At 42.2% G+C, this 15,595-nt stretch overlaps 1 protein-coding gene and 1 long non-coding RNA gene across 6 annotated transcripts in view; both read right to left on the bottom strand.

Moving 5' to 3' along the window:
* The window catches only part of LOC125355232, a 30,765-nt gene extending 24,570 nt beyond the window's left edge, over positions 1-6,195 (bottom strand). Inside the window, exon 1 of the long non-coding RNA XR_007211620.1 lies at positions 790-6,195. This is a non-coding gene — a long non-coding RNA (uncharacterized LOC125355232). The remainder of the gene's footprint in view (positions 1-789) is intronic.
* The window catches only part of Nfia (nuclear factor I A), a 378,241-nt gene extending 363,022 nt beyond the window's left edge, over positions 1-15,219 (bottom strand). The window contains exons 1-3 of one of the 5 annotated variants that reach the window (XM_048351438.1): positions 15,191-15,219; positions 12,191-12,328; positions 6,202-6,733 (exon numbers count right to left, since the gene is read on the bottom strand). In XM_048351438.1, coding sequence (XP_048207395.1) covers positions 6,202-6,733; positions 12,191-12,217 — 559 coding nt within the window. In that variant the 5' untranslated portion in view covers positions 12,218-12,328; positions 15,191-15,219. Of the gene's footprint in view, positions 1-6,201; positions 6,734-12,190; positions 12,615-15,190 lie in introns of those variants that run through there. The other 4 variants (XM_048351441.1, XM_048351439.1, XM_048351440.1 and 1 more) reach the window with 4 other exon arrangements.
* Positions 15,220-15,595: the final 376 nt, after the last annotated feature.

The following is a 15,595-nucleotide window of genomic DNA, read 5'->3' as shown; positions in this document are numbered from 1 at the left end:
GTAAAAAAAATTCCCAAGACTTGATAAAGTGCATAACACAAATGAACTTCTTTCTCTCAGTTTTATCATTTGTTTTGCAAACAGAACAGCAAAAATGTCCTCTGTCACAGACACACTGCAATTTGTCATTTGTTGGGCTTATCATTTTTCTGCCTCATGAGCCATGTTTATTTAACTAGAACACTAATGGGAGGGCTAATTCCATTAGATAAAATATGCTTTTACACTGTAGAGTTACCATAACAAAACATGAATGATTGTTTGTCTAATATTTGGGGGAAACTTCGAGGAAAAAAAAGTCATTTCAGTATGAGCAGATGCTAGCAAGTATCTATTAAATTCAGAGTCACCACAAAGTTTGAAACAATAATGTATACCTCACAGTTGCCTCAGCAGGAGAGAACCTACTAGGAGTTTCCCCATTAAAAAAAAGTACAATGGTAAAATAACAACCATAGTAACAATCCTTTTCCAAAGCTACTGTGGATCCCCAAAGCCACTAGTTGGATTCCTAAACCCTAAAAATAATTTTTTTGCAAAATTTCCTTTCTAAAACAGTGAATAGAAACTCTGAACACTAATAGTGTCTTAGTCAAAATAAATAATGCAAAAGTACAATAAAACGGTGGGGTGATGGATTCTAAAATTCTTCACTGTCTGAGATCCTTTTACCATTATCACTTAAGACCAAGTGGTTTTAGGTTTGTCTTAACAAGGCACACCAGTGCCTTCATTCTCTTCCTCCTCCACTGACTCCTTTTTTCTCTCCCCTACCCTCCAAGGATTTACTCTGACCTCTAATGATGGGGAAGTTACTGCTGGGATGATAATAAACCTGAGTTTAGCACATTCACTCAATTCAGTATGTAGTTTATGAGGGTTTTTTTCTTTTATTTTAATCCTGAGAATTGTTTTCAATAATCTATATTGACATTTGTGAGCAATTAGAATTGTCATTGCTTCTGTGTATGATTTTAAAAGCCGACAGGCTGTTCTGCGCCCTCTGGAAGCAGCTTGAGGCCCTAACCAAGTGAAACACCCAGTCCTACTGTGTACTGAACGAACCACAACAAAAGCTGTGGTTTCTCCCACACCAGCCTTAAATAGGTTTAAATTAATGCTATTCATCACTGGGTGGGAAGGAAGACAAGGCAAATCCATGCCAGCAGCATTGGGAAATTTCTAACCAACACACTCAAACCTCTTAGCCATAAATGAACTGACCTCCATTCAAAGGTTTGATCTGGTACAACTTTTGCTCTTTCTTCCTTCCTTTGCACTCTCTGCCTTTGAACTTCTATCATTCTCACTACATTCCCAGTACAGGATTTTGTTACTACATTCTAGACAAAGGATACTGTTACTACTCTCAAGTTACACAGAAAACACTCAAGTTTGTTGATTGCTATCTTGAAACATTTAAAAGACATATAAAAATTCCTTAGTGTGAGCATATACAAATAATTTACAGTGCAGTCCATCAGCCACAAAATCCACTGTAGAGTTGGCTTAAGATTACAGTCAGAATTTGAGATAGAGTACAATACTGATGTCACCATTTATTAGTCTTATTCCTTTTTCCAAACACACTTTATCACCACAAATCACAGGAACTAACTGCACAACTTTCTGCAAAGGAGTTTAAAGTACAAAAGAAGTTTTAATTACAGCGTGTATATAGTCTGAGACTTGGATGTAAACGCACAGGCACATATGCCTGCTTGTAGAACATATTGATTACATTGTAGATATGCAAGACGCCTTCAAACTGATATGCTATGGTACCTAAAAATTATGACTCTGTCATAATTGGGCACAGAACTATAAACTAACAGTATGACACCATTCATCTTAAAAAAAATTTTTTACACAATCATTCTGAACGCACTGGTCACCTTGTGGATAGACTAGTTATGCCATCTTTCCATTGCTTTTCATACTGGAATCATTCCCACTACTTACACAGCGCCCGGGATGCAGCCTGGATGTGCACACACAGCAAGCGCAACACACGCTCACAGACACTCCCAATCTTACACCTGCTCTGAAGCAGTAGGAAGTGAATTCTCAATCTGTCAACAGGACCATCTGGTCTATCTGCATATCATGGCTTTCTCTAGAAGTCTATGAAGGAATGGCAAGCACGAAGCCCCAAATAAAACGAAAATGCACCTGAATGGGAGGTATCTCTCTTTTGGCTAAAATGAAATAATATGTGGTACATCATAGCAGTGACCTAACTAATTTTTTAAAAAAATGAACATTCCCAACAGCATCATTAAGTGAACAATCTGGCGCAGGTAATGGGGTAACTGGTAACAGCGCTGTACAGGTTTATGGTGCCAGGTACTAAGCTTCTGAGACACCTCAACAGCTCTCTCCCTGAGGGATGGGACCTCTGCCATTTCTGACCCAAGCAAAAGCAAGTGGGGGTCAAGCAAGCAGTGACAACTCTACTCAAAGGTGACAGGCAGAGTGTTCACTTCCCACCTTAAAAATAACTGAATTCTCACACTGCCATTAGGACAATATCAATACACATTTAACTCATTGGCTAATTAACAGTAACAACAATTACCTGAGAGAGTCTGGTCACTTATTAGTCTTTCAAAGTAAATTTTAAGACTGCTAAAAAATAGTTTCCAATTTTAGAAAATTCTTCACCTGCAAAAACAAAATGAAGATCATTCCATATGATATAGCCTTGGGGCCTAATGCCACCTGCAAATTAGCAAAGGTCTTTGTTGAATTAAACCTAATTCTGTTTGTTTCATTTTAGTTCTTAAATTTGGTGACCTCAGAGCTTTCATCGTACCCCACACCAGGTAATCACTACCAAATATAAATGATAACTGTCATTCTAGGTTGTAAATGTAGCAATCTACCTCCAACCATACAAGGAGTCCTTAAAAAAAAAATAATAACCTCTTACAAAACTTAAATAACTCAAGTGAGAATCTTTGTAGACACTGATTATATTACCAGAAGTTATACAGGAGCAGTTTTTTAAAAAAGAAAAAGAAAAGAAACCTCTCCAGAAAGTTCTCGGTTGAGTGCCTACTAATGAACAAAGGTTAACTTTATCTAAAAGGTCAAATGCCTGGTGGCGAAGGTTGTGACCTTAACAACTTAAATTGTGACCTTGCCACGTGCCGGGTATAGTGTAGATTCTGATACAGATCGTCGGGTAAAAGCTGGTCATAAATTAGCTTTACTGTTCCATACCCACAAAGAAAAACACTGGCCACAATACCACAACATAGGCTACATGGAAGGGCAACTCAAATAGAGACCAAACTAAGAGCACAACATGGCTTTGGTCTTTTATACCTCTAATGAAATGAAATTCTCAGGCTTATGAAATGACTCCAGTTTCAATACACTTGTTACTATTTATCGGCCATGAAATTCACACCATTCTAATACCACTGGATTTAAGGAGAAACTTGGAATGTAATTATGTATTGTATTTTAGTATCTCAATAGGCCTTAAAATAAATCACCTCTGCTTAAAAAAAAAAAAAAAAAGATCAGGTCTGCATTTACTTTCAACATTCTATAAAATTTTTACTTTTAAACCAAGAAGCTGCCGATGAATGAGACAATAATTAGCATACCTATTTTTGGAAGCAAAAGATCTCACTTCTGTGGCCATCTTACGGGAAAGAAAAGGCACATCTTTTTAGGAGGAAAAAATACGTTTTGAAAGAAAGAAAAAAAAACTGCACAATAGGTGAAAAGGCCACAATGGTTCTGGCATGTATCTTGAAGCACGTTTCAGAGGCTTTGCCTCCTGCCAATATTGGCAAGTTCTCAAAACTTTTAAGGAGGTAAAAACATTGTTTAGTGTTTACAAATCTTCAGCATTATAACAGATGCTTGTCAAATCAGTTGTATATAAGTTGACCCATCTACCTCATATTTGTATTGGCAGCTTCTCTTCCACAAATAACAAGTCTCAAAATCGCTTAAATCAAATTTGAAATATTTTCAGACAAAAGATCCTTACTATTTTCTTTTGCAACCTTTCAGTTATGCAGGAGAACAGCAGACATTACTGACGTCCAGTAGAAACCAATGGCCAGACACTTGGCCCCTGTTCAGGCGTAAGGAGGAATTCTGGGATACGTCACGAAAACCAAACCAAAAGGTAGTCTGATCCACACAGCGGCCGATGAATTTTTCATAAGCAATAAAGATGCAAACTCTGGTAAGCAACCTTTTTAAACATCTTTTCATCAACATCACCCCTTCAGGAATAATACCAACCAGAAACTTTTGTTAGCCCAAGGATTTGAAGCAACAAGCATAAAAATAAGCCATCAACAATCAAAGGTAACACGGGTACTGGGAATAGCAAAAACAGCTGCATTTCTTTTAGATCTAACAGAAAACTGAAGCCAAACGTAGAATGGGTCTGTCCTGCTCACTATGGTAAAAACTTCACAGGCATGTCATGTTAGGGCTACCTTATAAGAAAGCACACATTTGACTTACATCACTTGTTGCTACCCCCAAGTACATAGGTAAGCCAATTACAGCATTCTCTGTAATTTAGAAATGATTTTCCTATATTTCTAAAAGAAAAACACAAGATTTGGGAGGCTGCTCCTTGAAAGCACTATAGCAAAGACTTTTTTTCTTCACACCTTGATGCACTTTTATGTGCCAATAAGCGTAAAAATAAAAGTTAACTTGCTCTTGCCATAGACAAAACAAATGAATAACAGAATGGTTAAGGGCCACTTGTTCCTGCTTAGGGATCAGTCGTGACTTACTGCTTTTTCATTTTTGCGATCCAGAACTGGCTTAATGCAAAAGGCACTCCTTATAATTAAATATACATTTTCAAAAACCCAAATATTTGAGCCGCTCATAGAGCACATCCTCTGAAATACTCAACGATCCTCTGCCAACAGAATGCAAATGATGATGTGACATGCTTACAAAGTTAATTTCTCCAGCTTCTTAAGTGGGGACATATGGATAACAAAAGTCCTCTTCCTAAACCATATTTTGAGGAAAATAATAGAAAACAGAGTATCAGCTGACCTTTGGAAAAATAGTTACCAGTTTTAGAATTTAAAATCTTTTGCAGAACAGCACAGTGTTGACTTTACAGGTAGTATCTTCTCTCTCTCCTTTGTCAAAAAAAATGAAACAAAATAAAATAAACTCCCGCCAATACATGAACTCTGCGAAGATCGACTGGTAGTATTCCATAACTTTCCTTTCTTCCATCTGGCTCACGGAACTGCCATGAAGGCAATCTAGCAAGACCGATATGTACATATAAAAAGTCAACAAGTTACACAAGACCTGAGCTTTCACAACACAATGAGCCTTTTGTCTAAAAACGAGACGAAAAGAACAAAGTAGAAATACACCGTTTTAGCCAGTTTTCAACAGTTTTATCCTGCTATTCTAGATGCTGGAACATGCACTGGCAAAAACGTGTCCCCAAAAGACAATGAATTTAATAAAATCCAGAACAACTCCCCTACAAGGTAGTTACCAATAGCAACTTTTCGATGTACTCATGCACTGTTTAGTTTTAATTTTAATTTTAACCCCTCTGTCAATTACTTAAACAGCTTTCTTGGTTGATTGGTTTCTTTGGCTATTTGAAACTAAGAATTCCTAAAAAAAAAAAAAAAAAAGCTACTAGCTTCTGTATGAATGTGATTACCTTTCCTTCATAAATGATGAGCAATTTGATAGTAGTCTTACCTCCGACTTCTTAATTGGCAAAGGGGTTCAAGAGGCCCCAGTAGGTTAAAAAACACTCCCAGTAGAAAAGCAACTAACAAGATTGCCTGCGACCAAACTAAACGCTTAATAACTAGATCACTTGCCAGTTAAAATATCTTCTTTACTACAAAGGTTTTCATAAGGCTTCCCTCTTGCCTCATGAAAAAAAAATGGATTGAAACTCCAGGCCCATGTCAGAGATGACCACTTACCAAAAGATCTGAGCTTAGTGAGAATTCTCTCAAAGCTATGCTTGCTTGGACACCTACATAAGGCTGGAACTTGACACAGAAAGCTTCAGGCTGTGCTGACTAGTCTATGAAAAACCATACTGGCTCTATGTTCCTGGCCTGCACCATGTACTGCTCAGGAAAGGTCAGGCATGCACAAAAGTCATCAGGAAAGAAACATGCACAAGAAAATGGAAGTATTTCTCACCATCGCACTTACCTGCTGCATGCACAAAGTATGCCAAATATAAATCGAGTTCCTTAACAGAGACCCCTATGTGATGGGGCTGGACACAGAGCCCTGGATTAGAGCATTGTGGGGACTTTACAAGGCGCTCGCCATCAGTACTTTCCAGCGGAATACCTTTGAACAAGATCACCATAACAAGGTCCAACCTCCAGACTTTATCTGCCTGGCGGAGGCAGTCAATTCTTCGCATCTTGCCTTTCTGGTCTGGGTTGGACAGAACACAACATGGAGGCTTTTTCCCTGTGACAGTAAGAACAAAATCCTCTCGGTACTCAGGTCGGATATCTTTCCGTAACTTTGCCAGAAGTCGAGATGCCCACTTCTGCTTGACCTCTGGTTTTTCACTTAGCAATTCATCCTTCACTGCTCTCTCTTCTTCTTTTGACATACGCTTTTCGTGTTTTTTGAAGTATTTTCGTTTTCGGGCCTGCAGGTTGAACCATGTGTACGCAAAGGCTCGGACGTGCGGCAGAAGTGCTTCAATGAACGGATGAAATTCATCCTGGAGGAAGGAATAGAAAGCAAATGATGAATACAAGGAAAACAGAAAGGAACAACTTTCTTCACAGGGTCACCTTAAAAATAATCCTTCCTTCCACATAAAAATTGAATCAAGCACTGCATTACCCAAATCCCACCTAAAACTCCTCAGGTGCTTTTGGGGGGGGGGGGGGAAGGAACCTGGCCATCATATCATTCCTCATCATATGAAAGAAGAAACTGCTAAAACTTAAAAGATATTTAGCTATGTTCACCAAAGTGTACCCGCCTCTACTGTTGGGCCTAGTTTCCTAATCCTTTAGATATTACCTGCAGCTTCTCTCCATAACAATATATCATCTTAACCCTATTTCAAGGAAGACATATCTAATTTTGTCCCTGCCTTGACCTCACCACTTGTAGTACAGCCAGAGCCTGGCCGCCAGATTGGCAAATCCTAAACATTTAGATGCCAATCAATGTTTATGGAAGTCTTGGAGCAAAAATCCCGACTATCAATGAAAGCAAAGGCTTGCCCTCTAAAAATATCCCATGTAGATAGACTCTGTTCTGTTTTGTATGCATTTTGGTGGTATCTTAAGCTCTCTTTCAAACATGGCAGTTGTACATAATTTTTTTAATTCAAAAAGTTAGAAAATTTTGGCAGGATCTTAATATAAAAGAAGAATTTGATGTTCATCAGGCTAATATAAAACATCCATGCTTTAGATATAATCTCTGATACCATATGGAAATGAAAAAAAAAGTGGAGGTGGGGGGATGGAGAATTAAAAAATTAAAGAAAAACAGAAAAGTATACATGCCAAAAAGTAACTAGCTGCATCATAGTCACAACACTGTTGCAAATAAATACATTTAATTTGCTGATAGGATTGTGAAATGCCTTCGGTAATAATGATCCCTGAAACACATCAATTATTTAATTTTTAAAAATAATATTTCTGCTTTTTCCCACACAGAAGCAGAGACGCTGTTGTGCTTAATGTTTACGAGATTCCAGGAAAAACCCTCGCGGTTGCCTCTTAAAATTCAGACCATTTGAAAATAAAATTCAATTGAAACCATTTAAATTTTTCTTTCTTTTTTATTCAAAATGTTGGATTCTTTTAGCAACATTTGGTTAGGAAATACAAATGTTAATTTTTTTTTAATTAAACAGTAACCTCTCCACAGGGCTTTCAGAGTACATCTAACTTTTGATTAACTACTCTTACATAACTTCTGCCACATAACCTCCTCCAAAAGATAAATTACTTACTTCCAAATAAAGGAGAATAAGAAAACTAAAGAGATATTTGATTACTTTTAAGGGTATATATAGGGCAAATATTATGAAATGTATTTTTGTTCAGTTTGGTATAATGAACCAGATACATGCTTTTGAAATATAAGTAACTGTATTGTCCAAAATAGGGTTTAAGAAATTGTTAAATTTTTTAATGTTCAAGTATAAAATGAGTAAAATATTTCAATAGACAAATCTGTTTAAAAATTTAAAAATTATCATTCATCATCTCAGCACAGCAAATTACTTTTTAAGTATATATATGCAGTATATCATAAATCACTGCAATAATTGACACTTTTTCCTCTCTGCACAAATTCTATATTCTGTGTTTCAAGTCAAGCTTTGAAAACCGGCCCCTTTTCAATAACCAAAATCCAAAGAGAAGTAGTTAGCTTTCGTATCATGTGCATTCTTCAAGTGGAATGCCAAAAGCAAAAAATACAAGAATCATATTATTCTTTCCCATAAACCATTAGAATTTTTTAAATGTGTGATGTTGGAGAATCTTCTTATCCTCACTCTTTAGATAAAAGAAATAGGAGGGGAGCCCAGTTTAACTGTTAAGACATATGCCAAACCACAAAGCATTTAAACATTACTAAATTCTGAGCTCATCCTCAAAATGTTCTGAAACACATAAATTTTAAGTTTGAAACAGCCCTTCACATTGATTTTCTAATAGACTCAGGACATGCTGGGGACCAGCATTCGGCAAATTCTTGGAGTTTACCTTAAATTACACAGTAAGCTTTCACCAAAGGAAAGATTTCATTTTAAAGTCTCAGCCTCATTTCATACTGTAAAAGAAAATAACTTAATTCCAAACAACTCACATCTATGTTAAAATATTATCTTATTTAAACAGTTTTATTTGAATTAATTAGCATTTTAAATAAACATCCTAATATGGCATTGTATTATTATATCCAATGATATTACCAAAATGCTTTTCAAACAAAGCAAAACAAAACTGGGAACTGCATTTCTTCCTGTTAAGAAGCACTCCGTTTACCTGCCAACCAAATGCCTACATATCTCATCCTAAAAATCTGTGAATGAGGCCAACTGTGTCAACTACTCATTAAGAATAAACTAAGTCTCCCATTTTGCATCAAAAGTATTTATAAAGTGTTATTCTCCAAAGGTTGCTACAATGTGTCAATGGAAGTACACAATATTTGGTATAACTTTACTCCCATGCACATTTACAGCTCCAGTTAATTGTCTTAATGTATCTTTCTCAACCTATGGTTAGAAATATTTGAAAATATCCAAACTTTAAAACCATTATCAGTTTGCAGGAAATGTCCCGGGATAGTCTAAATGATTAATTTTTTTAAAAAAGATAATATGTCCTTATAAAGTATGTTGCTAAACAAAATGTCATAAACTATTATAATATTTCCAAATATTCAAGAACAAAGAGCATTCTATATAGGTAGCTGGCAAGAATGTTCCAGGCTACCAATAAAAAATAAACTTGAAAACCTGTTTCAAAAGCCATCTTAAATGTTGGTCTGTTTGAAAGCAAGCCAAGTTCAAGCACCTCAGAATATGGTTATTTCTGGAAACTACTTTTTTAAAAAAAAAAAAAAAAAGCTCACCTACAAATTTCTGATGAGTTATCACTATTTAGCCAGGTACATGGTTTATGATATGTCCATCCTGGAAAAAAATAAGATGCCTGGCGTTTTCCTGATGAAGTTTTTTAAAGTCCAGACAAGTAAATGGAGTTTATGCTTTTCATGTATAGCACTTTTATCACTGGGACTGATCTTTTTTATTTTTTTAATGAGCAATAAACTACCTAAGTTTTTCTCTCTGAAACTGGCTGTAACGTATTATAAATACTCCAGAAAGTTAAATAAATTGTAAATCAATTTTAACTCCCTCCCAATAAAATAAAGGATCCTTCATTCACTATTTATTGTACATCTTCTTCACAAACTGTTTCACCAAGAAAGCGTTTCTCTTAGTGGTGTTTCAGAAGAAGGCCTAGTGAATCCATCAATCGGCACTGCCAAATATGTAGGAGGGGGGGAAAAGAAGAAAAAACTTTCATAATGGGATAATAGCTCATGCACCAAGAGAGGCCAACTTTGTTAAATGCCTGATTCTACCCTGGGCCTGCATGAATACACAGGTATCCTTACACAACATGTACGACTCCAAAAGGTAAGTTTATGTTTTCTTAAGAAGACATTGATGTATATTAGGGTCTTCTCTCTGGATGGCAACACACTGGCTTTATCTACAAGTTCTCTGTGCAGCAAACTTTTGCCAAGTAGAACTCCAGCCTTCGAATCTCAGCATTTTTACTGCAGTCTATAATTCATTCAAATTATCTTACACTTTGCATCTTATCCATATGCAATCGTGAACCTTGCCAGAAGTGGTTGGAAAAGTTTCATTCCATACTTCCACAAGTTACTAAAATAAGAACTTTGGAAGTTTGTTGGGGCGGGGAGGGGGGACTTTTTACAATAACCAAAAGCAACTGCTATCCATTATTAATGCTAGGCCTAAATCCCAAACAGACCATTTCAACATAAAAATGCATTTAAGAGTCTTCTGAGATCAAATAGCCGGTATTATGATTGCTAGATATTGCAGTAAGAAAGGATGTGGTGGCAAATAAACCCAGAATCTAGAGAGGAGAGAACAAACAACTGATGCTTTTCAGTCTTCCCAAGTATTCTGATTAAACCGTTATCTCCGGCTATATGAAGGCAAGAAGTGCGAGCAGATTTTTGGGAGTGGTGAATAAACATTTTATTTGAAGCTCAATAAGTCCATGTAGGTGCTTAATGGTCAGATAGCAATGTACCAAAGTAGTGTCAAAGCTCACGGGTGGTGGTCTTTTTTTTCCCCCTGAAAGAAAAAAAAAATAGCGCAAAACTATCCTGACTTCAGGCCTTTTGGCCAAAGAAAGTAAATACTATATTGAAAAGGGCTCAGACTTGGGGCCTCGAAGTAGCAGTATTTTGCCTGAGGGTGGTGCAGAGCTCGGAGGAACAGACACGCAGGGGATGGGAAGGAGGGGCGGTGGGCGCGAAGACCCCACGCTCCGAGTTGAGTCGGAGAGGAGAAGTTGCCCCCGTCCTGCGCGCTCGGAGCGGCCGGAATCGCGCAGTGGCGGCGACGGGAGGCGGCGGCAGGGGGAGGTGTGGGGGGGAGGAACCGTGTCCGGCCCGGGGCCGCCGATCGCGAACCCCAACTCCACCAGGAGCTCCCCAGCCCGCGCGGCTCCGCGGCCTTAGGGGCCCACCGTCCCGCGCAGCGTGGACTCGTCCCGGCCCCGAAAACTTTCACTCGGGGAGAGCGAGCGGAGCGGGCGGGCGGGCGGCGAATGCGCGGGCGGGCGGGCGGCGAGGACGCAGGCTCCACCCGGCCGGCGCGGGGCGACGCGCGTCCACGCAGCCCCGCTCGGCCGAGGTGCTCGCCGCCGCCCCGTCCGCGTCCAAGGGGCGCTGTCCCGAGCCGGGGCACGGACGACGGCCGGACCCCGGAGGCTGACAATAAACAAAAGTAAAAAAAAAAAAAAAAAAAAAAGAGTTTGGGGGGGAGGTGGCGGGGTCTGCAGCGGCGCGGGCTCCGGGGGAATCGGGCCGTGGGCGCCGACACCCGCCGTGTCCCTGCACTCGGGGGGCTGCGGCTGCCGGGAGAGTGCGGGGTGCGCGGTGGACTCCGTGGGCGGCCCCCTCCCCGGGCGCAGCGGAACTACCCGGAGCCTCCGCTCCAGGCAGCAGAAACGCTGAGTCCAGATTTCAGTGTGTCATGGGCTGCAACCCCGCGGAAACACGTGCGGGGCGTCCGAAAACACCGCCGTTCCGCAGTCCGGCGCCCCGATATTAATTAACGCATTAATAAGAGGGCGCCATTAGCCATGTGCCCACACAAATGGCCGTGCAAGAGGAATGCACCCGCATGGAAACAAAGTTACTTTCTGAAAGCTGGATTTCTCCCCCCCTCCCCTCCCAGCCCCTCCACACGCGCGCGCACACACACAGAAACACGCGCAGACACGGGCACACACCGAGACACATGCCCCGGGCCCAGCCTGCGTGACGGTCCCGGGTCTCCCGCCCGCCCCAGCCCAGCCGCAGACAGGGGGCCCCCCCAGTTACCCGACCCCCTCCTCACCCCCTCTGCATCCCAACAGCTGCTTACCTGGGTGAGACAGAGCGGAGAATACATAACTGCCGGGCGGTGGGGTGTGCGTGTGCGTCTGGGTGTGCGATTTGGAGGTGTGCGTGAGTGTGGGTGAGAGAGGAGAAAGAGGGAGAGAGGAAGAGAGAGGAGAGAGAGAGAGAGAGAGAAGGGGGGGGAGAAAAAAAAATCAAGCCTGCTTCTTGCGTTCACATTTCCAACTCGGCTCAACTGCAGCCAGCCAGCGCTATTGCCGCTCCATGAGCTGAACTTTAACCCCGCCTAGAGTTTCCCTACACTCCACTATACCGTCTACTGTACACGGGCGTTAAAGGCATAGCGCACCCTTTCCCGCTCCCGCGCCGGCCCGGCCCGGGTGCCCGTGAGCTGCCCGCGCGCCCGCCTCCGCCTCCTCTCTGCACCGCACCGCACAGCCGCCGCCCGCTCGCGCCGCCGCCGGGGGGCGGGGGAGGGGGCGTGGGGGAGGGGGGCGGCTGCGGCGCCGCGGCCAGCCCGGGTCCCCAGCCTCCGCGGCCGCTCACGCTCACCCACCCGCCCAGCCAGCCGGGGCTCGCTCGCTTCCCTCGCTCGCTCCCCTCGCTCTCTCCCCCTCGCTCGCTCGCTCGCTCGGGCTCTGGCTCTCTCCTGCTCGCCCCCCCCCCGCCCCCCCCTTCCCTGCTCAGCGCATTACTGGGTAACGCAGTGAGGAGCAGTTACAGTCTGTACTCCCGGGCAGCTATAGGCTGCCACAGGATGTGCTTAAGCAAACAAAACTACTTTTCCTCGTCCCCCATCCCCCCACCCCCGCCGCAGACCTTCGCGGACCTCGCTGCAGGATTTGGGCAACTTTGCCAGGTTAGCCTGCACACCCCCCCCCCACCCCCACCCCCGGGGCCACGGTGTGGGCCAGTAGAGGGCCGACGGGGAGGTCGGGCGGCACATTTGCATGTATGCAAATTTCTCGTAAAGATCAGACCTCCTAGGTAACTTTTCTCCCCCCCCCCCCCCCCCGAAATGCGGTATGGCTCAAAGCATTGTAATCTCTCCAGCGGAGCTTTCTGTGGGAATAGATTCGTCGGCAGAGGTAATTATTCACAAAATCCTGCAAACTTCATGCAGCTTCGGTCCTATGGCATTGAGAAGCCAGGGTGGTGGGGAATTATCTCACATAGGAGATTCACCGGATTGGGGGTGGGGGGTGGGGAGGGAGAGCCTGGAGAGAGGAAGGCGGAGATTAAGAAGCATTCTCCCCTCCCAGGACTCTGCAACGAGTGGCTTTGAACCCAGACGCCACACAAAAAGTTCTGTCTCGTTAGAAACAACGGTGGTTTAGCTGGGATCTTCCCCCCCCCCCTCCTCCCTTTTTCCCTGTTTTCGGAGGGAAAAAAAATCAAATAAGAAAGGGATGTCCCCTTGAGGGAAAGGATATGCTCTGATCCACAGACGCGCGTTCAGAAGTGGACATAAGCTATCATTAAAGACCCTCTGGAAAAGTGCCTTTTACGAATCCCCTCTTTTTCACTCCCCCAGGTAATAGTTCTTAAAATGGAAAAGAGCTTCCTGCAATTATTTTAGGTTTGCTAAAGTATTGTTTTGGCAGAAAAAGGGGGGTGGTTTTTAGGGTCTGGCAAGTTGCCCATAAGCCTGCTTTTCCAGTTTTTTTTTTTTTAACCTCATATTTTCTCTCCAGCTCTCTACTTCTCCGTCCTTTTTTCTCTTCCTCTTCCTCATGTGAGTTTGCAGTCTCTTGCGTTGACCAAAACCCTCTCAGAAATTCCTAAGGGAGAGAGCAGGGTATCATGTGGAACCCGACCCTGGCACCCAGACAGGGGAATCTGCACCTTGGTGGAGGTGACGTAGCTGGAAAGACTCTAAAAGAGGAAATTTCTGATGGAATGCCCAGTAGGCGAATGAGGGTACGTGATGTATCAAGGCCACTTCCAAAAGTAAGGGACAAGAAATGGCCAAGGAGCAAAATAAAATCTAATGAAATAGTTCTACATCCGTCTAAAGTTATTGTGTGCTTGTTCCTAGTTACTTTAATGGTTCAAGAAACCATCCTCTCCACACACCCCATCTCAAATGTACTTGGAAACCTCTCAGATTATTAAGTGGTAAAGGGAAATAATAACTTTAACCTTTAAGTTGAGCGCCCCCCCCCAAAAAAAAAAACCAAAACTTGAACAACTCCTTTCTTTAGTTGCTGGTGGATTTCAGTAGGGAAGGAAATGTCCTCAAAGCCAGGCGAGTTACAGAGTCAACATCCCTGGCCACGAAAACCTTTGCTGGGATCTATAACTTCAAGCGCTCCAAGTTTCCTCGATAGAACTTTCTGGCTGACGGTCCCAACATGTAACTGAGGCACGGTGAGAAGTTATTGTTCCGAGAGTGTACTCTTGGGACGCTCTCTTCCAGGGCAGATTAAAATCTTTCTTTTGGTGTATTAAAAGATACACTTCACATATGCCTCTTTTCAAAACAGCAAAGATTCTTACTTTTGATTGAGTTCAAGAAAGGGGAAAATTTTTTATAAAAAGGACTGGCACGTCGCCCTGGTTTTTTTTTTTTTTTTAAATGAGGGAAAGTAATTTAATGCTGATATTTCCACTTTAAAAACTTCTTTTGTTACAGCAGTGGATGTGCCCGCGATTTCCAGCTTTCTGCGGTTAGCAATATTATCTTAAGTAACTTTTGGCGCCCTTCATAAGACTTTTGGATATGGGACGATTGTTTGCGCCCTCTAGGCAAGGGCTGGATCCAAGTTCAGCACCAAAGCCCTTCACATCCGCTCTTGCTTTCTCTCCTATCTCGGCCAGCTCCCGCTCCCTCCCCCGCGCGGGAGGGGGGGGGCGGTGGGAGGCGGGGGAAACACTACAAAGCCCAGTTCCAGCTACAGCCTTTGGAAACTCGACTGAGAAAAATACAGTAGAAGAGTTACAGTTTATGAAAGGCTTCTGGTAACTTTCTCTCCAACGCATAAATTTAAACACACACACTCACACACACACGCACACACACACAGAGAGAGAGAGAGAGAGAGAGAGAGAGAGAGAGAAACAGATGTTCCTCAAAAACAGATTAAGGGAAAAAATTATTTTTTAACTTCCCCCCCCCGTTCCTAAGTTGCAAAAATAGCAAAAATAAATACTTGTCCAGACTTTACCAAGATAGAAAAGAGTCAGAGAGACAGAAACAGACAGGAGAGAAACAGGTGAAATATGAAAACTAGTTTACTGTACTGCTGCCATAGTATAAATGACCCATTGTTAGGAAGGATAAACCCCTTATTGGAAATAACCGCTCCAATCATTTATTTTGCAAACTGGTAGGAGGCTGCCTTGAAATGGGATTGTCTCTGAGAAAAGGAGGCTCCTGTCATGCTCTCTGCTATCCATATTCTTCCTGGCACTGAGCCCAGCCTTGCAT

This window comes from Perognathus longimembris, chromosome 7 (genome assembly GCF_023159225.1).
Source record: "Perognathus longimembris pacificus isolate PPM17 chromosome 7, ASM2315922v1, whole genome shotgun sequence".
Classification (NCBI taxonomy): Eukaryota; Metazoa; Chordata; class Mammalia; order Rodentia; family Heteromyidae; genus Perognathus; species Perognathus longimembris.
This window is presented reverse-complemented; position numbering and strand designations above follow the sequence as displayed.